Source organism: Seriola aureovittata, chromosome 17 (assembly GCF_021018895.1).
Source record: "Seriola aureovittata isolate HTS-2021-v1 ecotype China chromosome 17, ASM2101889v1, whole genome shotgun sequence".
Classification (NCBI taxonomy): domain Eukaryota; kingdom Metazoa; phylum Chordata; class Actinopteri; order Carangiformes; family Carangidae; genus Seriola; species Seriola aureovittata.
In genome coordinates, this window is record NC_079380.1 from 15,655,208 (window position 1) to 15,678,989 (window position 23,782).

The 23,782-nt window shown below is 41.8% G+C and overlaps 1 protein-coding gene and 1 long non-coding RNA gene across 6 annotated transcripts in view; both read left to right on the forward strand.

Annotated features, from left to right (window-relative positions):
- LOC130185890 (septin-9-like) overlaps positions 1-6,246 on the forward strand; it is a 73,975-nt gene extending 67,729 nt beyond the window's left edge. For all 5 annotated transcript variants that reach the window (XM_056402639.1, XM_056402642.1, XM_056402640.1 and 2 more), the window contains 6 exons: positions 12-149; positions 2,025-2,142; positions 2,770-2,865; positions 3,057-3,153; positions 4,207-4,258; positions 4,754-6,246. In XM_056402639.1, the coding sequence (XP_056258614.1) occupies positions 12-149; positions 2,025-2,142; positions 2,770-2,865; positions 3,057-3,153; positions 4,207-4,258; positions 4,754-4,895 (643 nt within the window). In that variant the 3' untranslated portion in view covers positions 4,896-6,246. The remainder of the gene's footprint in view (positions 1-11; positions 150-2,024; positions 2,143-2,769; positions 2,866-3,056; positions 3,154-4,206; positions 4,259-4,753) is intronic.
- Positions 6,247-6,640: 394 nt separating this feature from the next.
- LOC130185483 (uncharacterized) lies at positions 6,641-22,048 on the forward strand. The gene is made up of 3 exons (XR_008830161.1): positions 6,641-6,711; positions 11,965-12,033; positions 21,801-22,048. It is a non-coding gene; the product is annotated as an uncharacterized LOC130185483 (long non-coding RNA).
- Positions 22,049-23,782: the final 1,734 nt, after the last annotated feature.

Below are 23,782 nucleotides of genomic sequence, written 5' to 3' on the forward strand. Positions count from 1 at the left end.
CTGTGGTCCAGCTGGCAGCCCATCATGAAGTTCATTAACGACCAGTATGAGGCGTACCTGCAGGAGGAGATCAACATCAACAGGAAGAAAAGGATCCCAGACTCCAGAGTTCACTGCTGCATATATTTCATCCCCCCAACCGGACACTGGTAAGAACCCGTACAAACATGGTTAAATATAGAAACACAACACAAACAAGTGCACTTAAGTTGAAAAAAGAAAACGCACATAGAGATAGACAGCCTGAATATTAATCCCTACTTATTTGTCAGCCCCCCCAACACAACAACACTAAAAGGATATTGGTGCTGCCCTCTGTTGCTCTTGGATGAGAAAGAACACAAAATTTGGCATAAAGACTGGAAACAACTCTAAAGGTTAAAGGTTGGTTTAATTTGTAAAAAAAAAGAAGTTTAAAAATGACAGTTTTCTATTTTTTAAGTTATGTGCAGGAAACAAGAGATTAAGGCCAACTGTTTTTCCCCCGTTTCCAGTCTTTGTGCTAAGCTAGGTTAGCCAGTTGCTGGTGGTAGATTCATGTCTAGCATACAGACCTGTGTATCAGTCCTTTCATCTAATGCTCGGCCAGAGTAAGTGTATTTCCAAACAGTAACTTTTTTTCATTAAATAAAAAGTCATTAAATAACCAGGGTTGGCGTGACCTTACTTTCACTTATATGACAGTACAACAGAATTACATCAACTGGAACTTGAACAGCTTCTATTGTTACCAACAGTGTGTTGGGCATGTGCAAACAGATCATACATTGATACAGATTTCCTTTGTTTATTCTGAAGCTTTTCACTGTGAAGCAGTGTCTCTGCTTTCTTATCCCTCATATTGAACACACACGTCCCCACACATTTCTGCTCAGCAAGATGCAACATATCCCAGAACATCAGTGTGTGCACACACACACACACACACACACACACACACACACACACACACACACACACACACACACACACACACACACTGGAAAGATGGGCTGCTCTCGCCAGGCCCTGAAGCAGCACAGTGTCCCAAGTTTCTCTCCCTGGATCTCTTACAGACACACACATCTGTCTCTGATTGAACTGCATAAACTGCCCTCCCTCTCTACACTCTGCTGGTTCAGCCCCTCACTGTTTGGAGCTCAGGGGGTTGGGGTATACTAGCAGAAGAAATCAGGGGGAGGGGTACACACAGTCTTATGTGTCCATCAATTGATAGATTCACCGTGCATTTTATAGCTTTTGCATTTGTGTAACTCCAGTCGAGTGCAGCAGCGGGTCTTGGGAAAATGTTGAAAGCAGCTGTGGACTGTCAGCCTTGTTCGAGCGCACACACACACACACACACACACACACACACACAAAGACCCACAGTTGATCACAGAGCGCCGTTCAAGTGCTGCACCTCTATTAATTTTTGTGTCATGGCCTGTCTTTACTCAGGCAGGGGGCCGGTGTGAAATGGCCCCCTGTCTCTGTGCCCCATCAGCACTGTTTCATGTTGATCCAACACTGCAGATGTCACATGGTGTGGCCAGCAGCTGCTCAGGGTTTGCCTTTAAAAGGACTAATGGGACAGAGGCAGGAAGGACGAGAGAGACAGTGAGTCTGTGTGGGTGTCTGGGTGCGTGCAATCAATTTAGCACTTTTGTCTTTTTGAGTGTGCTCTTACATGCAGTGCACAAGTTGTTGATAATGACCAGTCTTTTTCGAAGTGTTGTTGTGAGCCAGGCCAGAATATGCTGCTCTAACCACATGCAGATGCTCTCAGTAAACTGCAGGAAAGTCCTGCACTCCTCAAACCGATCACAAGTCCTTTCAGTCTCGTCAAGTAGCTGCTCACAAACACTTTATAGTGCGATTAGGTCATGGATGGAAGGTGAACAGTTGGAACTGTAAATATGTTGCAGTAGTTCTTCCATCTGGGAAAATTGTTATGAACATCTGCCCTCTGGTGGAAGAGTTTGGTGTTACAATTTCACATTCAGGTTTCTACTTCTAATGTCCGTTTTCCCAATCTCTCTCAGTCTGCGGCCTCTTGATGTAGAATTCATGAGACGTCTCAGTAAAGTGGTCAACATTGTCCCGGTCATTGCCAAGGCAGATACACTCACCCTGGAGGAGAGGGACTTCTTCAAAAAGAAGGTAATATCTGTCAACCCTTTGTTTTTTTTCTTTATTTTTTAATAGACTTTTATCTCAGTTTTTCTCCCCTTTCTACCTCCATTAAATCCACATGTACATTCCAGTCTTTCATTTGTATGTTTTTACTGGCATCGTCTTAAAGGATCTCAGGATTTCTCCTCCTCTCATTAGCAGTGAGGTGGCTAAACTCCCCTTGGTGTGTGTGTGTATGTATGTTTGTATGTATGTGTGTATGTGTGTGTGTATATATATATATATATATATATATATATATATATATATATATATGTATATATATATATATGTGTGTGTGTGCGTGTGCATGGTAGACTTGGTGCGTGCACAGGTTTATGCACCAGGCATCTGTCTTGTGAGGTTTCCTGCTTTGTTTGTATACAGACAGTGATTAATGACTATGCCCAAACTTTTGGACTAGATTAGTAGGTAGATTAGTGTTAATACGACATTAATCTGTACATTGTGCAGCTTTAGATACATTTGTTTGATTTCTCTTGAGACTGCATCAAGCACGACTGTCTAATTACTCCTGCAATTAAAGGTCTTACTTTGTATCCTTTCAAAACTAAAGGTTTATTCTCTGTGTACGTTTGAACATGCTCTCACCAGATCAGGGAAGAGTTGCGAGCCAACGGGATTGACGTTTACCCTCAGAAGGAATTTGACGAGGATGCAGAGGACAGAATGATCAATGAGAAGATCAGGGTGAGGAGACCATTTCAAAGGACTGACTGTAACAGATGTATAGCCTCTATGGCAGGAATTGTGACCCAGTCATTCTTATTTATGCCTGTCTACAGAGCACTGTCACCCTAAATCCACTCAGTCCCATTTTTATACATACTTGACTTGACTGATATCTGACTCCATTGTCTGTTGACCTTTAAATGGAGCAGGAAATGATCCCATTTGCTGTGGTGGGCAGTGACCAGGAGTACCAGGTCAATGGCAGGAGGCTGCTGGGTAGGAAGACCAAGTGGGGAACCATTGAAGGTACAGCTCTCTCCCCTTCTTTCCTCCCCTTTCAGTCCGGTTTCCCCTGGTTTGTTCTTCTGTTTAAATTTGTTTTGAGAGACAGTTTCAGGACGGAATCTGTCAGTTTGCATTTAATTAGGCTGGAAGTGTCATGATAATGAAACACACTTCTAAATGTACAAGGTTGAGAGTGATTGGTTTGTGGTCAGTTCTTCAGTAGTTTGACATGCACCTCACGTCTCTGGTGTCTTGATTGTAGTAGGAACACAACAGGAAGTGTTTTTTGTTGAGAAGGCAACAGATAGACGAAGCCCTCACTAAGTCAGTCAGTCAATAAAACAATGCTTCATTCAGTGTTCAGACTGGTGTCATGTGCCATGCAGCTGGTTCAGGCCTCCAGCACACACAGTCTGAAGAGGCCTGATTTGTTTATTTGGTGCCCCATGCATCCTCAGCCATGTTTCACAAAGAGATACATGGTCGATACTGATGTAGAAAATAAGATATTTTGGAGGAGAGACTTTATCGTGGGTGTAGTGTGATAGTTAAATAATATGAACATAGACAAATAGTAGTTTGTCAGTTTTGTTTGGCTTTTTTTTTTTTTTTTTTTTTTAATTTTAAGAGTTATACTTTCTCAGTTTATCAGTTGGCCAGTGGTGCTGCAGGATTCATCTTTCAGTGTTTAATTATGTTATCCACTCTAGACAGGCGGCACCACCCCTCTTATCAAGTGTCTCATAAAGGAAGTTTCATTTCCTGCAGAGTGCGCTGTGCAGACGCACACAAACACGTGTCTGGCAGGATTTTTTTGAGTAGTTAGTCTTATCTCCTCAGAGTGACTCTAAGTGGATGAAGTTAGCAATAGAGAAATGCGGCAGTCGACGGCATCTGAGTGCTGACAGGACATACAGCATCTCTGTGTCTGCAGGGTAAACACACTGAGATCACTGACTACACCTAGTGGACTGTTCAGGGATCTCAACAGCAACCAGTCACAAAGCTCACAGCTGTCATACTGTCTGTTGTTTTGGTCCTTTGTTTTAACTCCCCCCTCTCTCTCTCTATTAGTTGAGAACATAGCCCACTGTGAGTTTGCCTATTTAAGGGATCTCCTCATCAGGTGAGTGAATTTCTGCATATCAATATGTGTTAATACAGCCTTATGTCACTGTCAGTGTCTGTTTAAAGATCCCCTGTAGGCATGGTTTATGACATAATATCAAATTGAGACACAAAACATCTTTTTTGTGTCAAGATTTAACTGCTGGAGACGAGATCTTTCCTACCTCACTGTAAAGTTCATTCTCAGTCCATTTGCACTGGAAGTTTCCAGCTTTCCACATCGCGCTTCTGCAAGTTGCATAATCCTGCTGCTCACGCTGCTCGCGCTAAACTTGATTTAAGGGTTTCCTCCTTAAACAGACAAACGTGAAAACATTCTTCCTGTGTCAAACTCTGCTCATACATCATTCTGCACAGTGAAGCTCAAACATCCAAGTGACAATAAGAACCACATTTCTGAGTGAAGGGGTGTATTCAATATGATTGTAAAATGTGAGCGTTTGTCACACATCTACTGGTTCCTTATGCATCTGTATATGTATGTTTCTTACAGGACCCATATGCAGAACATTAAGGACATCACCAGCAGCATCCACTATGAAATGTACCGCGTGAGGCGCCTCAACGAGAATAACACGGTGGTGGCTCATGCCAATGGTATCCCAGAACATCATCTCACCGCCCACGAGATGTAGACGCCGCCTGCCCTGCCGCAGTTGACCTCAGCTGGGTGTAATTCATTTGCTATGAGACTTTGACCTTCATTGACAGCCTTCCCACCACTCCAGCCCTCCACTCCAGCCCCCATCTCACAGGTGGGATAGAAACTTAAAAAGGCCTGCCAGAGACTTTATTTTCAATATTTTTTGGCGGCTTAATGGACAGTTCATGTCAATTTATTGCCTCGTTAACAAACACTATCCTCTCACTAATGCTGACAAAGAGAGTGAAGAGACGTTTGCTTCTTCGTAATGTGCTGCAGCTTGATTTTTACCTGCTTCCAGATCTTACAGTTAACCTCTGGTTTTTACGTGTGGTGCCAAAATTTCAGCATCCGCCAAACGGAACAGACTGACACCCAACATGTTTCAGTCAGAATTGCCTTAAACAGTAACATGTTAATCTTGTCAACTTTTACTTTTTTTTTTCCAAGTTTGATATTTTTTAGCAGTGTTTATAAGAATTCATGCCGTAACAGAAGCAGAGTTTTCTCTCTTTATGCACACAGCTGTATCAAAGCGTGTGTGCGAAGTTGTCATATTCTTCGATGCACTTGATCACTACATGATCTGTGAGTGACAGCATGTTGGGGAGGGGCCGGGCAGCACTTTGCCAACATGTGACCCACATACAGTCATTCAGCTCTCGCCCGGTAGTTAAACAAAAAAAAAAGGTTATCAAATAGCACATCATATGTTTGAGTTTATCTTTTTTGTCACAAGCTGTGTTTTGCTTTAACTGTTCTATGTTTGTGTAATGTTAAATATGGATGTCAGGGCCTTGACATCCTTTTTAAATTCCCAGTAATAAATGTCATTGTTTATTAATAGAAATATCTTAAGAGTGATCTAAGATGAATAAGTATTTATGCACGAAATAAAATGTGAACATATGCCATCAGACGCGGTCCACTTATTCAGATTATTCACACAAACGAACGCATACTTTTCCTGCTGGTGGGCCCGTCATAGTGCCTTATTTATTGGAGAACGTTTGCTCGTATGTTGGCTGAAACTGGAAAGAGAGCAGGTTTGTTGGTGCCAAGTTAACTACATTTACAGTATACATTTTTCAGTCGTTGTCCCTTCCCTATTCAGGAAAAAAAATCTATTCTTCCACTGACCGACCCACTTTTTCTATTTTCCATAATATATCAAGGTCTTTGTCTGTTTGAACAATATATAATTCCCTTAACTGTCACTGTCATGCTCTGTCCTGTATATTCCTCTGTGTTCTGATACATTTTTTTGTACTTGTATTATTGATAATAACAAATTTTCCTTTATCTTATTTTAAAGAAATAAAGATTAAAGTTGTAAATATTAACTTTCTGTTTTTTATGCCATTTTCTGTATTGCTGAATATTTTCCTTTAAAACTACTGTATGAACGTTTTTTTCCTCCCATTAACACATTTTGCAGACCCACTCTGCAGAGAAACGATGCAAGAAAAGATGAACAAACCAAACTGTTTAAATTCATCAGCTCATATCCTCTGACCATAAACATACTTTAAATCATTTTTACTACACTAGCTCCTCATAGCTTTTAATCGCAGGTGTAATTCACATAGTGGAGCACTTTAATTGCCGTGTCATTAAGCTTTTCCTTGATTAGCCTCTGAAATCAATATGGCTGCCTTCTAGGTCAGTCAATGGCTGATTAGCACTAATCACTTAAATGCATGAGTGCATGTTTTCTTCCTCAGTAAGAGAGGTGGGAGAAGACGAGTCCTGAGCTCCAGTCAAGGCCTCGGATCAGTGAGAGGATGTGCAGACGTCAGCGTCCCGAGGTACATAGGTACTAGAGCAGCAGCAGAATGTAGACGGAGCCAAAAACACGATGTCGAGTAAAAATGGCTACAATTTTTATTTTCTTGATTTTGTTTAAAGCACTTCATATTTGATCAAAGTTGGGTTTTTTTTTTTAGTTTATAGGAAATTGACATTTTGGATGATCACACATTTCTGTGACAAAACACCCCTCCAGGTAGTTGCCACTGCAGTCTGCCAGGAATGGTTAACAAATGTGAAATCGCTGTTATTGGATTTAATGTTTGAAAGCTTAAAGTAGTTCAATAGTTGAACAACTCGAGCTTAGAAACAAGACAAAATGCTTCAGTCCATTTGAGATGACTTGAAATATACATGGCTACTATTGAGTAGATGTGGTCATGTGACCCTTTCAAGTGTCAACATGTAACTATGGCATATAAGTTTGTGTAATGTGAGAGGGTTTGGTTCTTTTTTTCTTTTTATTTTTATAAATAGAATTGCCAGTTATCCCCATGCAGAGCACTTCAAAATGGTGCCTCTCTGCACCGCTCCTCAAAATGGCGCCTGCCATGCCCAGTCTTCCGCAGTATTCAGATGGCACACGCCTGTGTAACACCCGTGGCCCTGGCCCTCTAGCACACCCGTTGCCTCAACTCTTAAGAGTTGAGACCCCCCACGTTCTCATAGTCCTTTTCTCCAGCTCCCTGCTCCTCCCCCGGGAACAACCGAGACAGAAGCAGCTGCATCTCTACTGGTGCTGGCTGCGGCTCGTCCACTCCCTGCACGCCACCCAGCAGTCGTCCTGTTGGCAGCCACCCAGCACTTCACTGCCTGCCTTAATGACATTCATTAATGAGTTGTGCTCTTTCTGGATACTAATGAAGTCCGGCGACTAAGAGAGAGAGAGAGAGAACCTGTGTTGGTTAGCACTGTGTCTGTTTACAGGCTTTGTGCACATGCAGAGTTGTAGTTGTAATTTGGATGTTTATGTTTTGCAGAATGTGGCGATAATGCCATGACACTGAGTATATGAACTCGTGCACATGTGCCAAGTTTGCACTGTGCCAGCTGTTTTAATGCACACTGTAAACAGACGGAGCAATCGACTAAGCATTATGGGATGGGCATTAATAGCTTTGGGCATGGTCATTGGTCAGACCTGGCACAGAGTGATGGATGGGACGTATCGGAGCAGAGCGAGCTCTCTGGACAGGAGGCGTTTTGACGAATGCACATCCTGGTTAATGTGTTACTGCATGAATATGCAAGAGCTGGTTACAGTAGGGTGTCAGTGTTTTGGGGGGAGGGGGTTGCTTGGAGTTATCATTGTCATATATCTAACCTTTAACTAGAAGCTGAGTTTTGTTTTTTCCGCTTTTATATGCTAACTTTTTGCCAGACACTTACATCAGTGCATGTGCTCCACATAAGTCCCTCTGTATTAAACTAGTGTTGGTGTTGGTCGACAAATGCAATGAGTTCCACCTCATTGTCGGATCTTGTTATCAAATCCACCGGCTCATCTGCATATAGCCAATGTGCCACCAATTAACACCTGTTTGTTAGATGAGTATAACTATTTAGCATGCGCTGTGTTGCTTTTTCCCTTTGATTTAATAATTAGCTAACTTGATTGCAAAATCTGTGGAGATATTTGTGCCAGTGTGACGCTGTGTGGGTGAGTGACCATGTTGTGCACACATTTGTTTTTTTGTGTAACTGCGTATGTGCCATCTCGTGGCATGAGTTGTTGTTTGCCCCCATTTGTCTTCTCCTTCCCCCATCTGCTGTTTCTCCTCTCCTTTGTTGGCAGACACCTCACCTTCTCCTCCTCTATCCGGTCCTTCCTCCCTCCTTACGTATTCCTCTCTCCAATGTCAGCTTTGCACCCATGCTCTTGGCTCTGTGCCAGGCACTCAGACATGTAGGGGGGAGGGGCTGCCGACCACATGCAAATGATCTGACTTTATGCAAATCAGACCTGCTGTTAATTAAAAGTCAGCTGCAAATTCAATTAGCTGACTGAACAGACAGGGAGGAAACGCGTTTGCTCACATTGATGTGATGCGGCTTTGAAAGACAAAAATTCCCAAAACCGTGTGGGTGACGATTCGAAAAACAAAGAAATCATGGATGGGGGGTGGGGGGGTGGGGGTTTTGGCGGATTTAACATGTGTGAGATACGAGGTTTAAAGGGTCACTTTATCATGGGAGCAAACTCCTCAAGCTGTCTTAAATCACACCAGTCACTCGTAATATAAGAATGTAGGAGTGTGCGGCTCTATATACAACACTGGTGTGCTGGTTGACATACACACTGCCAGAAAGCACTTGAGACACGGAGAGCGAATGATCCAGACAGAGAAGGAGAGAGGGGTGAGACAGAGAGAGAAGAACATCGTTGGTAGCTCCTGCCTCTGGCTAATTACTGTGAGTAATTAAAGTAGTCGCAGACGTATGTCAGCGATCTTTCTGCTGTTATGGAAATGAATGCGAGCGAGTGTTGTGGATGTGAATACTGTACATGTCTGTAACTGTGCATGCTTATGCGTTTAATGATGATAATGTTTGCCTGTGTGGAATCTGTAGATTTTGTGGATTCTGGTCTTCATCTCTTCTTCTGCCTTCGACTTGGTGGACACTTTAATCTGAGGCAGTTTAGCAGAGTTAACCCATTTGGAGCACCTAATTGATGGGTTTTAGTGTCCTGGTCAGCTCACTAAACTACACAGAAGGCTGAATCTAATTGTTTTTTAATTGAAAGCTGTTTGTACATGGAACAGTTGAAGCAATGACATTAATTGCGTGCGACGCCCACACCGCTCTCTTGGATCTTTGAGGTTGCACTGACCAACCTCAGCAGGCAACTGGTTGACATGGAAGGGTCGTCAGCTGAAGTAGTTAACCTGGGCCTTCCAGGCTAAAAAGTTCTGTTCAAACTATCATCTTTTGCCTCTGCACATACAACACCACCTCAGCGCACCCGCGACTCATCCATGTGCTGCTGTCATGGCTATCCTTGCCGGTTTCCACGCCCCGTTTATTTGTGTCACCTTTTTAGTTGTAATAAATAGTTTAATTTTAATGTAACCTTTTTTGTGTAGTCCATTTTTGTCCCTGAGCCAGTCTGTGTCAAGTGTTTACAGAGGCATAAAGAATGCAGTAGACGTGCAAGGTTTCAAGACGTCACAGGGCAACAGAGCTACACACAGCAAAGCATCACTTGCTGCTGAGTGCCTCAGTGATCTTCCGAAGTTTGTTTGGTGGTGTGGTGGCACCAGAAACACTCAACGGATGGATATGTTCAGGCAGAGAAGAGAAGACGGTACAATTTCTACTACTGAGACATATGGGAAGATGGGTAAAGGTGGAGGACGGGTGGGTTAGAGCTGCTGGCTAATGACACACTGACAAGAACCAACCAACCGGGCTGATGGATGAGAGTAAGTTTGGGATGAACAAAGCAAAAGAGAGAAAGATCCATGTGAAAGGAGAGACGGATCGGGATAGAGAGAAGGTGATAGAGAAAAATGGATGCAGTACAAAAGGAAATGAGTGAGAAATGGAGGACGAGGTATGAGTTGGATAGACTGATGGAAGTGGGGACAGTGTGAATTTGTCTTTCTCAGGAATGAACTTGCTCTTAACAAAAGAAGATTAAGTCCCTGTAATGAAGTAGAGAAACTCAATATGTCCTATAATTGTGTCAATGGACAGTTCCTGCTCTTGTCCTCAACAGGATTCCCTGATCGATGCGCTGCTCAAGTCCTGTGTGTTTATTGCGATGTTTATTATTTTTTATTTTGGCCACACATTTGTTTTCTTTTTCACAATACAGAATGTAAGCTTGTGGGTCTGAATGAACACATTCAGTATCCATTATACTGTCATGTGTTCAGTCAGTTTCAGTTCAGTTTTCACACTGACTCTCTTTTGCAGAGGAGAAAGCTGTAAAAGGTTTCTGCTAAATAAGGGGAAAGGTGTCGGCTTAAAAGGAAAAAAAAAAAAGAAAAAATCTTTGGCACACTCTCTTCAAACCACTCCAGCATGATTCACTTTTCACCTGTCCACTTTTACACAATGTGTTCCAAACAGTCACATTTGCACCAAGATACTGTATGTTTCAATTTCCACACAAAAGCCTGTTGAGCTCTGCCTCCATGATGTTCATGAGTCACCCGTTTGTACTTTGTTGTTGTAGTAAAAGTCATCTTGAAAGTACAACGTGGCGCATTAGCAGTAATCTTCTCTTTAATGGATCACAGCGAAATAACAAAGCTTTATTATCTCATGTTGGATTTGAATGCTAGAAGTGATTGCTGGAAGGAATTTGAAGGACTGGTTTGTCTTTTAGTGTAATCCTTCAGTGTGTGTGTGTGTGTGTGTGTGTGTGTGTGTGTGTGTGTCTGTGTGTATGTCATCTGCATGCAGGACTTGCCACACCAACAAAAGATCCAATCAGTGTATATGCGCCAGGGGAAAATCCTAAATGTGCTCCTGTAAAAAGGACACGTTTGCCAGATTGGTGTTTGACTTTACTGCTCGAGTCTCCTGACAGCGAGGAAATTCTATCAGAGGTAGGGCAAATAAAGCCAGCCGGCTCCTTGGAAAAGAGAGCTCGTTTGATGTATGCAGCCAGGTGAGACTGCAGGTGAATAGTAATGGACACTAAGGATAGAATTCAAGCCTGAGCAGAAAGTTTGTTGATAAATGGAATAAGGAGGAAGAAGTGTGTTTTGTATGTACATGTAGCAGAGAGAGAAGCTGATACAGGAAACAGGCAGGTATGGAGGCAGGAAGCAGGTTGGAGAGGAGGGTCACGTATTAAGAAATTAATTTTCCCCATGGTTGCACATTGGTTTCAGTGGTGATACAGACGAGGGAGGTGTGGATGCTTGAGCGGATGCACATATACACTATACACTATACACAAACACACCCACACACAAATACCTCAGCTACACTGGAACAACCCCTCCTCCACTCTGGTGCTGATAATTGGAAAAAGTAGATCAGCATGTAAAAGAAGAATGCAGGAAAGGAAAGTGTGACGGGAAGAATACAGAAAAAACAGAAAACAGTCAGAGTGAGTAATCGGATTCAGCAGGGAAGAAGAGGAGCGGAGGTAAATGGACTTACAGAGAGCGACACTGTGAGCAGAGAAGCACCCTTGCTAATTTTCCTATTACTGACCTCAAAACTGACAAAAGCCCAGGTGACTTTTAACATGAAGTCTTGGTTGATTGTCTGTCCATCTTTTCATCACCCAGGTTATGGAACTGCCATCAGGCATCTACAGAGACACTGAGGACAAACACATCACAAACAGCACAGCACAGGTAGGTGTGCCTGTGTGCATGTGTTTCCTTTTATTTCCCCATCGGTTGGCAGTCATAACAGCCAAGTTGACTGGCAGGATAAACCCCTCGCAAAGCCTCTGATGCCTGCTTAATTAAACCACTTGCACACCAGGATGTCACTTGGGATATCAAAGGAGATATTCTTTAAGTCTAAACCTTAAACTAAGCCAGTTTCACCTCCTAGGCCCTTGTCATGTCAAAGATGAAAAATATAAATTGAAAAAGTAAAACTCCTTTATTGTCATGTGCACATATGTGCTCTCTCCGTCAGTTTGTCACGTTTTTTTTTCTCTTTGTATGAAAGGTTTGATATTGTGATGGTTTTAATATCATGTGAATGCTGACCACCCATGTCACACATACATATACTCTCACGTAGAGACTCCTCCTGTGGCTTCAGCAGTCAGTCAGATATGAACCAATAAAGCCAGCGCCTCTACGCCTGCAGTGAGAGGCGGAGGGAGAACGCGTTCTTTATTAGAGGAGAGATGTTCCCTCTGTAAATTCACTCTGCGCTGCTCTACTGATCCTCCGCCTTCACTCCGTCTCCATTGCACCTCGGTTTCCACTTTGTTCCTGTCTCCGCACTGATATACTCAATATTGTTAGGCCTGGTGTATGACAAGTTTCTATACGAAGTAAGACCAACGTGGCTGTGTGAGTTTACATGTGTGTCTGCACATGTGACAGAAAAACCATAAGCACTGCAATTTAAAAACAATCACAATCATAATAAAAGTGGCATAATTTTTAATATTTTGTAAAACACTACTGAATTTCAGATGGATACAAAAGCTTCTTCTCATTTCTAGCATGCGATCGTCGTTTTTGCCTGCTGAAATAACAGCGGCCGCTATCGGCAGTAGCTAGCTAGCTAATTAAGCTAACATTTGCACTATGACTTGGCTGAAAATGACATCTTCAGCTGACGCTTCAACAGCTGACTAATTTTAAATCAAGAATACTGTAAAAGGTATTTTTAAACATGCACTTGTGGCTACACACATGATATCATGCTGTAAGGCTGAGGCTAAAGCTGCATGTCCCGTGCAAAAACAAAAGTCAGAATCCTCACTGGTTATCTATCTATCTATCTATCTATCTATGGCTGAAAAAATATATACACTGTACACCAATGGAGCAAGCTGCTTGTGCTGTCCAACAAAATCACACATAATCCCTTCTCCTGTATAATCAGTAAGGAGAAAAAGCTGTTCTTTGACGAGGAGTAAAAGAGCAGGACTGAAAAAAGAGGGAGATGTAATCAGATCCTGAATTTAATCTGTGATGTGATGAAATAAATGTTCTGTTCAGTATGTAATACACATGAAGTGAGTAAATCTAGTCACACACACACACACACACACACACACACACACACACACACACACACACACACACACACACACACACACACGCCCATCCCATCTGCATGGAGCCTTGGAGATTATGCTCCATGCAGTTGACAAGACTCTACGACTTCAGCGCTCTCCCTCTGGCTCCTCCTTTTCATATTTTATCTCCATCCACTGATTTCACTGTTGTCATTGTTTGTGTGTTGTTTGCTTCCTCCAGGTGTGCCTCTACATAACAAATTACATCCTTTATTGTACCTTTATTGTCTTGGTAGTATTGCACAACAGTCTGTGGCATTAAGTGTGTGTGTGTGTGTGTGTGTGTGTGTGTGTGTGTGTGTGTGTGTGTGTGTGTGTGTGTGCGTGTGCGTGCGTGCGCGCGCGTGTGTGTGCGCGTGTGCGCGCGCACCACGTTGGCAGGATATCCATTAACCTGGTGCTAATCTACACACTGCAGAAACACGTGGATTGGAGTCTGCCAGCCTCAGCAGCCAATAGCATTTGACGGATAATACCTTTCACTCAAATGCAACCACACACTCACACATGCAGAGACACATTCACACCAACACTCAACTAGTCTAGTTTTGTGCTATAATAATATAGAATATACCCCCATGTGAAATTAGAGTTAGCTATTATGACTCGGAGCCGTGTGTGTGTGTGTGCGCATATCTGTGTATGTGGGTTGTTCATTTTTAACCCAGGCGCCTATTTGTGTGTATATTTTGTACTGTTTTCCTGTCATAGAGACAACCCGCCAGCTACTGAAAACACCCATCACTTATTTCACAGTTGAAAATCCCAACTTTGTCAGTCTTTTCTCTCCTCAAAAAGGCTTTTTACTGCCTTGCTAATGACATAAAAGACATGGAGAAGGGGAAAAACTGTCCCAGTAATCTCCGTAAGCTCCAAATAAGACTGCTTTATAAAGGAAGTATGTGGTTTTATAATTTCGACTCCTTAGCGCTCTCCTGCTCAGGTTCCATTCATTACAGAGGACCCCTGGAAGGTTTAATTCATTAACTAGGATGCCTGGGTTCAAACAGACACGAGAGGAGGTCACATTATACTGTAAAGATTGTTGGAATTGATGCAGAGATACTGTGATATAGAGAATGAAAGCAAGAAGCCTTAGTCGTCCTTTAATCAGTAGATGGAAATCTACATCCTATTCCCCTATGGCTAACAGCGTGATGCTCAGTTAGTTAGACCTTTATGTGAAAACCCAACACCCACATGCAATACTTTGTTGTACTGAAGAGGTTCTAGTGTTCAGGGCATGACAAAGGTCACTAAACAGAAACAATGCATATGTTCAATTCATTTCCATTAATCAAGTGCAAAAGAAAGCTGCATGTTCAGTTGATTGCCATGTCTCCTGTCATGAATTTATTGCTAATAACACATGCAAATCTCAGTGTTTTGAACCAAAGAACTGGCTATGTCAGAAGAGAATGGATTAATACCAAAGTTTTCTTTTCAGGAAGTGAAAAAATCTGACTTTTGCTCGACAGCATTTCAATTAATAGCTGTACTGTCAAACATGCAAAACAAAATCACCTCATGCTTCTTCATACCTGCATCATTTCATCACAGCTCCGATGCACAGATAGTAAATTATAGGCTGGAGCCTATTTTTTTTTTTATTTTCTTTACAGCTGTGTAGTTCAGCATCTGTTAAACAGAAGAACGGGAAAGTAGTCAGGCTCTGAAAGCTTTGAAGGATACAAATCTCTTTAAAGGCAGAGAGGGGTTTGCAGTGTACTAATGTCTTGCTGTGGATTTATCTAAGATTTGGGAATCTTGTAAAGAATGAAAGAGGATTTTTTTTTCCTGAGATTACTAGAATCAGAAAGAGAAAAGTTATATGTACCTGTCCTTTCTCTTCTAATCCTTTATTCACTTTTCTCTTTTTCTCGCTCCGCTTCTCTAGAGCTCTGCTTCTTACAAAGATCACACAAAGGAGTGCTTTTGTCACGCTCTTAAAATGAGTCTGTGTAAATTAATAAAAGCTTGTTTTGAATCACATTTTATCCAATGCTAGGATTCTGAGACTCTCTGTTGGCTCAAAAGTACAGTAAATAAAACCGTGGAAAATCTGTGTGTGTGTGTGTGTGTGTGTGTGTGTGTGTGTGTGTGTGTGTGTGTGTGTGTGTGTGCGTGCGTGCGTGCGTGCGTGCGTGCGTGCGTGCGTGCGTGCGTGCGTGCGTGTGTGCGTGTGTGTGTGTCAGTCAATCTAAAAGATGTACTATGACTAAATGGGAGCTGCTGATTGAACAGTGTGTCTAAGCTGTGCTGTGTGGGGAGCAGACTGAGGCCTGAGGGAGATGTTTAATCTGTTGAGGAGCTGAAAAAATAGAGACTCTCTTTTCAGATTTAATGGTCATGCTGGACACTGCCGCAGGGATACACACATATAAACCCTAATACACCAAATTAATACATTCACCCAGGCACACAAGACAGGACTTAAAGACAACAGAATGACAGAAGCACCTTCTGTTTTCCTTAACTACACCTGTATGATGGACAGTTGCTCAATCAACCCTTCGATTGCAACTTGCTATAGCTTCATAATCAACACTAATTCTACATTCATATTTGCATAGTGATTCAAGTATAAATTACTCAGTTTTTGTGTCATTATCTATCAAAAATAAGAAAGAATTTTGGGCCATAAAATGGGAAGGAATTTTTTATTTTACCATTGCTTTGTAATTGAATCCCCTTTGACTCGCCCCACCCCCTTTTTTCTTTCATCCTGACCCCTGTGAAGCCATACCCAGGCAATGCACATGTCAGGTAGTCCACACCACGCACTTGACCTTTGTGTAGTGCATGTGCAAAAAGCCACAGCTACAACGTCATCATGGATAAAGCTCCTGAATCACAATGGCAACATGTAAGCAATTATTGTATACAAAAAAAAGCTGACTTTTTCTAGATGGATTTCTCTCAAGAGTAGCTTTGGTGTAGTTCAACTTTTTCCAGTGTAAAGTAATTGGTAGCTTGTAAAGCTATGCTTTCAAAGTAGCTTCCTTAACACTGGATTAAAGAGTGGTATCGATCTTCACATCTAACTATCAACCAGAAAGCATATAAATAAAAAAATCTTTCTTTAACCTTTCTTACAGTGCTTATTTCGCCGATATCTTCACCTCACCACCTGATGTGTAATGGCCCAAACTTCTCCACTGAGTATAACAAAGCTTGTGTTTGCTTGTGTGAGAGAGAAAATATTTCGTTGACTTTTGAACAAACTGTCACAGCTTCTTGTCGAGAATCAGTCCTGTAACATTCACAGCAACATCTGACAACAAAGATTTCCAAGACAAAGAGGCAGCGCCGACATTTGACCTCTGTGTCATTTATAAATCTGATTTACTAATGTTTACATCCACTAAATCAGCTTACTAACTTTACCATTTGTATTTTTTTCATATTGATTTTCACTGTATTAATTTAGGTTTTCCATTCTACATACAGTATCATGTATTAAATCCTTGACATCATCAACAATATATATAATAGATAAACAGTATGAATAATGCATATTCATATTCATTATTAATGTTGTATTTTTATGTTGTCATGTCACCAGAAACATTTTCTAAAAAACCAAACAAAGCACAGTGAAAACCTTCATAAAAACCCACTTTTACAGTACAGCACTAGAAATGTGTTCAGTGGATAATTATGAAACAACTTTAGATTATCATAGAAATCAGGCTTTATCAAGTCAGTAACAGTAAGCTGTATTTAAATCAGTTATTACTTAAAAACCCTGGTTTTATTGTTGCCCCCAACACTGTCCTCATACAAAAAGTTGATGGAATTGGGAGTTTATCTTTAAGATGCTATTATAATGCTATATTTTTGTTGTGCAGTTTATTATAAGCATCTAACCCCAACCCCAATTTTGTTATGAAAAAGTATGGTCTCAGTGCAACACCAATTGTAGGCCAACACTGATAAAAGTTTTCCACAGTTTGTACCATCACATACACAAGCTGTCGTCTAAAAAAAATGTATCTTGATAATTAGCCAGGCATAAAATGCTGCAAAACTGCAGATAGAACAGCTCGGATGGTGTGTACTGTACAGTATATCCAGTCAGCATTAAATGACCTTTACCCTCTGCCTCCACTGAGACAGGGGTCAACTTCTTGGAAAATGCCAGGGCACTAGACAAGATGAATATTGCCTTGATGCTAACACACATGCACACACACATACACAGACAAAATGTACATACTGACACACACCTCCGCACCAAGGTGTAACTCAAATTCTCTGGCTTAATTAAGAGCAGCCCACTTTGGAGCTGCCATCTCGTTTAGGTAATTAGTCATGAATATGAAATGCCAGGATTTTAATTAGCTTGCCATTGTCAGAGAGGGAGGGAGGGAGAGAGAGAGAGAAATCACAGACTAATTTTCTCTCCTCGCTTGGCCACACTTCATATATTAGAGGCCTGGTAGGAATGTGATTTGACTCCTTTGTGACAATCAGTAGGTTGTAGGAGCGTACATCCAAGTTCATGTTCATTCTCTTATTGGGTGTTTAACAAGGACTGCATATTGTAAATGAATGTTAATATTTGTCAAACGGTTTCATTTAATATTTACTTATAGTAATAGTTGATTGTTAAAATGTATATTTCAAACATTTGATGAAAACTTTCGCTGAAAACATATATGTTTACTTTTTTTACAGCAGATTGCATGTGTATAATAAGCACTCAACTAGTCCGCAAACATGTAATATAATAATATAGATCACTGGGCAGGGTTTGAAAGTATAAGAAAGCACTTTACAACAAGAAAACCCTATGGATGATTACAATAAGGAATCCAGCTGTTATTAGTGAAATCTTGCTGTTATTCACCATCTATTTCCTCTGTTTTTACTGCATCAGATAATCAGGTGCTTCTCCATGAAGCTCTACCAGGCAGGGTGAGGGTGGGAGCAGGGGTGTTTAGAGCAAAGGCTTGAAGAGGGTCTAGAAGGTTTAGCAGAAAGGTAGATAGGTCCGGGGTCTATTCTGTGGTTGGTAATTAAATTGATTAAGGCTGAGCTGGTGCTGGAGACACGACGACAGGGAGCTGGAAATGGAGATGGATGAGCCGGTGGGGCTGCAGCTACGAGATAGGAATGGTGAAGAGCTCAATCCTCTCTCCATCCTCAGTCCGTGCGTGCATTCAGCTGGACACAGATTCATTCCCACCTAGATGTCAGTGGACAGTGTGATTGTGAGTTTATCCTTTTTAATTGGTGGGTGGACTGTTCTTTTTGCTTTTGTGTATATGTCTCTGCTCCATCACTGTGGTGTGGAGTTCAACATCCTTATAAGCACACACACATAAACACACACACACACTGCTGTGAGAGTGTGGTGAAGAGAACAGGTGGGCTCAGTGTGTGTCTATCACTCCCTGCGGAGTTATTGTTTGATCAGGGAGAGAATGAGAGAGAGTCAGAGATGAAGTATAACTCGCCGTGATTACATTCTGTCTACAGGCAGAGCTGTGACCAAACCACAACTTCGTCAGTCAATATCAGCTTTCAGGGCTGCGACTGTTAGGTGTTTTCCAGACATTTCAGAGCTCACTGGGGAAACTGACATCCCACGCATGACATTTCTCCCAGCTAACACAATCAACCGTCAAACATTTGTTACCTGTCAAGCAGGGCTTGGATGAAAGTCATGAGTTAAACTACAGTGCATTTAATGTGGGTTACCCGGGGAACGGCTCTATTTAGCATGCAGTCTCCATCGCTGTGCCAAACAAAATGCCAATTAACTCACTGTCCGCCCAGGCCTCAGTACATTAGGGGTTAGGTAGAGCATAGAGGATCATGGCAGGACTGATTGGAGGCTGAGTGGTGAAACATACTCTCGCTAAATAGGATTTGTTGATGGAGGCAGATACCAGAGGGCCTCATGGGCAATTCCTTACACTCTACAGAAAAAAGACATGACCTCTGGAAGTAGATTATCCCAGTCAATACACAAACATTCAGTTCTTTGAAATTGTGAAACGTCAACATTATTCTTAACCCAAGTCTACAGTGATGCTGCAGCTCAGCTAGGCTGTATTCATGCACAGCAGTGCTTTGAGCAGAATCCTAACATCAGCATGCTAACATACTCACAGTGGCAATGCCAACATGCTGATGTTTAGCATGCCATGTTTACCATCTTAGTTTAGCATGTTAGCATGCTAACATTTGGCAATTAGCCCCAAACAAAAGTACAGCTGAGGATGATAGAAATTACATGAATCTGTTCAGTTTGGAGCAAAGAGGTGGACCAACCTACATACCAACATTACTATCCCTTCGTCTGCAGCATATAAAAAGCAATATGCTGCATGGTTAAGTGTTGAGCCACTGGCTACATAATTACAGTGGTAAAAACAGGGCTGCCTTACCAGCTGCCAGCCATGGGTGTTTCCAACTTGCTAGATGTCTTGTATACAGGTGATGTATTTTGCTCCTGCCTCTATAGAAGATGTGTGATATCAATGTGAATCTCTCTTAGGAACTCTGATTTAATAGCAAGACCTGAGCCTTCCATTCATCACCAAAATGAAAGGCTGTGCAGTGCTGAAAATCAACACGAGCATAAAATGAATGTGTGTATGTGTACTTGCAAATACTGTGGAAAGGGAAACATAGTCCAAATATTCTCTCCTTCTTCCACCCACCCACCCCCCACCCCCCCATTTGCTATTTAACACACGCACACACATGCACACACATGCGCTAACCCCTGCTGCAACAAAATTAAAATTGTAATGGTTATTGATCTGAGGTGTATAAATAACTCCCTTGTTCATCATCCTCTCAACACCCTCCCTACTTTCAAACACTTTGCCATAAAATTCAAGCTCTCTCCAGAACTGCACATACACTGTTGGAAACACCCTAGGCCCCAACCAGGTTTCACTCCTTAAAGGAAGTAATGTCATCAAATCAAATGTGGCCATTGACAGGGAACAGCAAAGAAAACTGCTGATGTAAAGAGAACAGAGCCTCCTACATTTTCTTCTTAAGTCCCAGGTTGTAAACTAAGCTGAAGGCTAAATGTTGATTTTTTACCACAGTCCACCACCACCCCTGAGCCTGGCCAGCAGACATATTGGTTATTGATCAGCTGTTGTGCAGGTTATAAAGTCAGGGTTTGTGCCTGGACTGGTCTGTCTGAAGCCCTGACCTCTGACTTCTCCAGAGATTCCCAATGGAGTCTAGGACTGACGAGGTGAAAAGTGCCCGATGTACACTTACTGTTTGAATGATCTTTGCTGAGAAAATACAGAGGTTTACAGGGGTTTATGTGGCGGACCATATCTTGGCTAAACAGTGAATTGTTGTTTTCACACTTTAAATTTTCTCTATAAGGAAATGTCATATAACATGTTAATTGTTCAGCATTAGAGGTGACAAAAGCAGATTTTGCTGCCTGTTTCCCGTGTCTCTTTTTGCTAAGCTAAGATAGCCTTGTATTTAACACTCAGATATGGGAGTGGTATCAATCTATGTGTGGCATCTAACTCTCCACTAGAAAGAAAACAACTGTATTTACTGAAATTTCTAACTAATACGTCAAACATAAGAGTGAGGTGCATTTCGTTACTTATATTGAAAGTGATATGTGTGTTTGTTTTTGCCTATAGTGCAACTTGCAAATCTGTTTTAATTTAGCAGCAGATCATCTGTTTACAGTAGCTTGGATACAGCATTTCGTGAACACAGCGTATTTATTTCTTTTGACACATTTAAACTGTCTCTCTTGCTCACTCTCGCTCTCTCTCTCTCTCTCTCTCTCTCTCTCTCTCACACACACACTGACGTTCCTTGATTTATCTCTGCCATGGCGGGGGGGTGGGTGGGGTGGGGGGGTTATGACAAGAGAGCACCCTTCCTAGTAGGAGATGAAGCAAAATCAGCCTACTGTTGGAAACTTGTGCTCATTGTCAATTCATGTTCCTGCAACTCAAAGGTCATGTCATCAAATGAAGCTCCCCTTAAGCAGATAATAGCGAAATGAGTAAAGACTGAGGAACAAAGAGCGAACCCATCTCCCCTCGCGCCTCTCTTTCTTCCTCTCTGTCTCCTCCAGTCTTTATCTGTTAATGAAGCACAATCCTCTCAAGAGCACAAGCGCTGGGATTTGTCAATTTATCGTAGGGCTTGTTTCGTCTGCCCGGCTCAACCCTCTGCTCCTCTTTGATATTACAGCTTCGGTGGCTCAGACTGTCTGCTCATCTGTCTGAATTTTAAGTTAGTTTTGTTCACATTTGTTTGTATATGTTTCTCACCATCAAAATACTTCCCTCTCTCAGTCAGTCTCCCTCTACTTTTCTCTCCCTCTCTCTGCTGCAGTTGCTACTCCTGAGAATCACAGTGGATGGCCAGGAACCCATCATCAGGTCAAATTTCATTCTCTGTTTACAGGGATCAGCTAGTCTTTTCATCCCTTCATTGTGTTTATTGCAAAAATCTATCCCCAGACAAAACTCACTGTATGGGATTCCACATGCAAATGATGCATAATATTTGCTGCTAAGAGTATTAACTATGCTCAGGGAGATGTCTAATCACATGTAATTTTCATGGGCTGATTTCCATAAATATAAGCTACTCTGCCAATGCACCTCGCACACCTCATGAATTTGATTGAAGCTGGAACATTGTAATTTCCAACAGATATTAAAAGATGTAAAATTGTGTAATTGTGTCTCCTGTGTAGGAATAGTTTTAGGCCAGGATGACAATATTATGAACAGCTCAATCCACCTCCGGTCTCCCCCCTCAGTCACTGCAATACAGTATGCTAATGATGCTACGCTAACAGCTACAATAAAAGTAATGATGATTACCGAGGCGATGGGGGTGGTAACATAACAAACCCTGTGATGTATAGTAAATTATAAACATCCTCCCTGTTGTAATTTCATAGTTAATTCAGGTTTTTATTTGGCGTTAGGAAAATTGGATCTCCGTGTTGAGCTATGAAAAGTGTTTGTGTGTGACTGCAAATAAGCCTAATGTATACTGAGGGGGTGTTATGTTTACTAGGTTTTTTATATTGCTGCATGCATGACTTCATCTATTTATTGTTTGTGGGTGAGTGCACATGTGTGTTTGCTTGTCCAGTTTAAACTTGCCTGTCTCAGTCTAATATTATTGTATCAGGGTATTAACATTTTAGAAGTAGAGGTGAATGTTGAAAATAAAATGTCAGGCCTGGGAATATATTTGTGACCCATCATCAGAGAGATGATATTGTAGATGTTGTCACTGGTCAATGTATGACTCACCTGCAGGTGGCAGTGTATCAGCATACACACATATATATGTATGCGTATGTAATTATATACTGTATATATATATATATGTATATATATATATATATATATATTTATATATATATATATATATATATATATATATATATATATATATATATATATATATATATATATATATATATATATATATATATATATATATATATTCAAAATGCAAAATGTGTGTGTGCATGAGCAATGATAGCATATGCCTCACTACAGCTCCTCTCTGGTTGGAGCCTCAGCAGCTGTCTGATCATTTATGCAGCACACCGACTGTTTTGTCATGTTGAATGTTCAGTGTTCCCCAAGAGGGAAGCAGCCATGACAGCCAGGGCTGTCCAGTTGACTGATTTGTGTTAGGACACACAGACACACACACACACACACACACACACACACTATACGCACTATCATGTCACACACTGTGCTGCTGACACACAGAGAGATGTATGTATACATGCATGCACATCTCGCCTGAGGGTCTGTCACAGTTCCCCAGAGAGGCTACTTGGTTTGGTTTTTATTGCCTGTATTGATCGTGGCTCGGGCTGAGTAGAGGGATCAATACGTGGATTATAGGGGGGAGTTAAGTCCTCAGTGCTGGCCCAGAAACGCCCGCCCACCCCAGTTCTCTGACACCTCTCACATTTACACACAGCACCTGATCACCACCGTGTGTGAGAGAGAAGTGAAAGACAGAAGGGCACATGTGAAATCACTGACTACGTCTGCGTGTAACTGACAGACAGATGCTTGCCATTTGCAGGAGAATGATCTTTCACTGAAAGTGGGCACAGCAGCGTCTGCTCAGCCTCTCCTCTCTCTACCAACCCCCCCACCTGGATACCCCACACTCCCTACTTATATCTACAGTAATTGACATTTTCCATTTGGCGGATTCTGTATATCCTTCCCATTATTTCTATGGCAACGGGCGGTGGGGGCCAGATCTGAGTGAGTTGGCTGTGCCCCTTGGGCCAAGGCGTCTAGCCAGCTGCTTGCTCCTAAAAG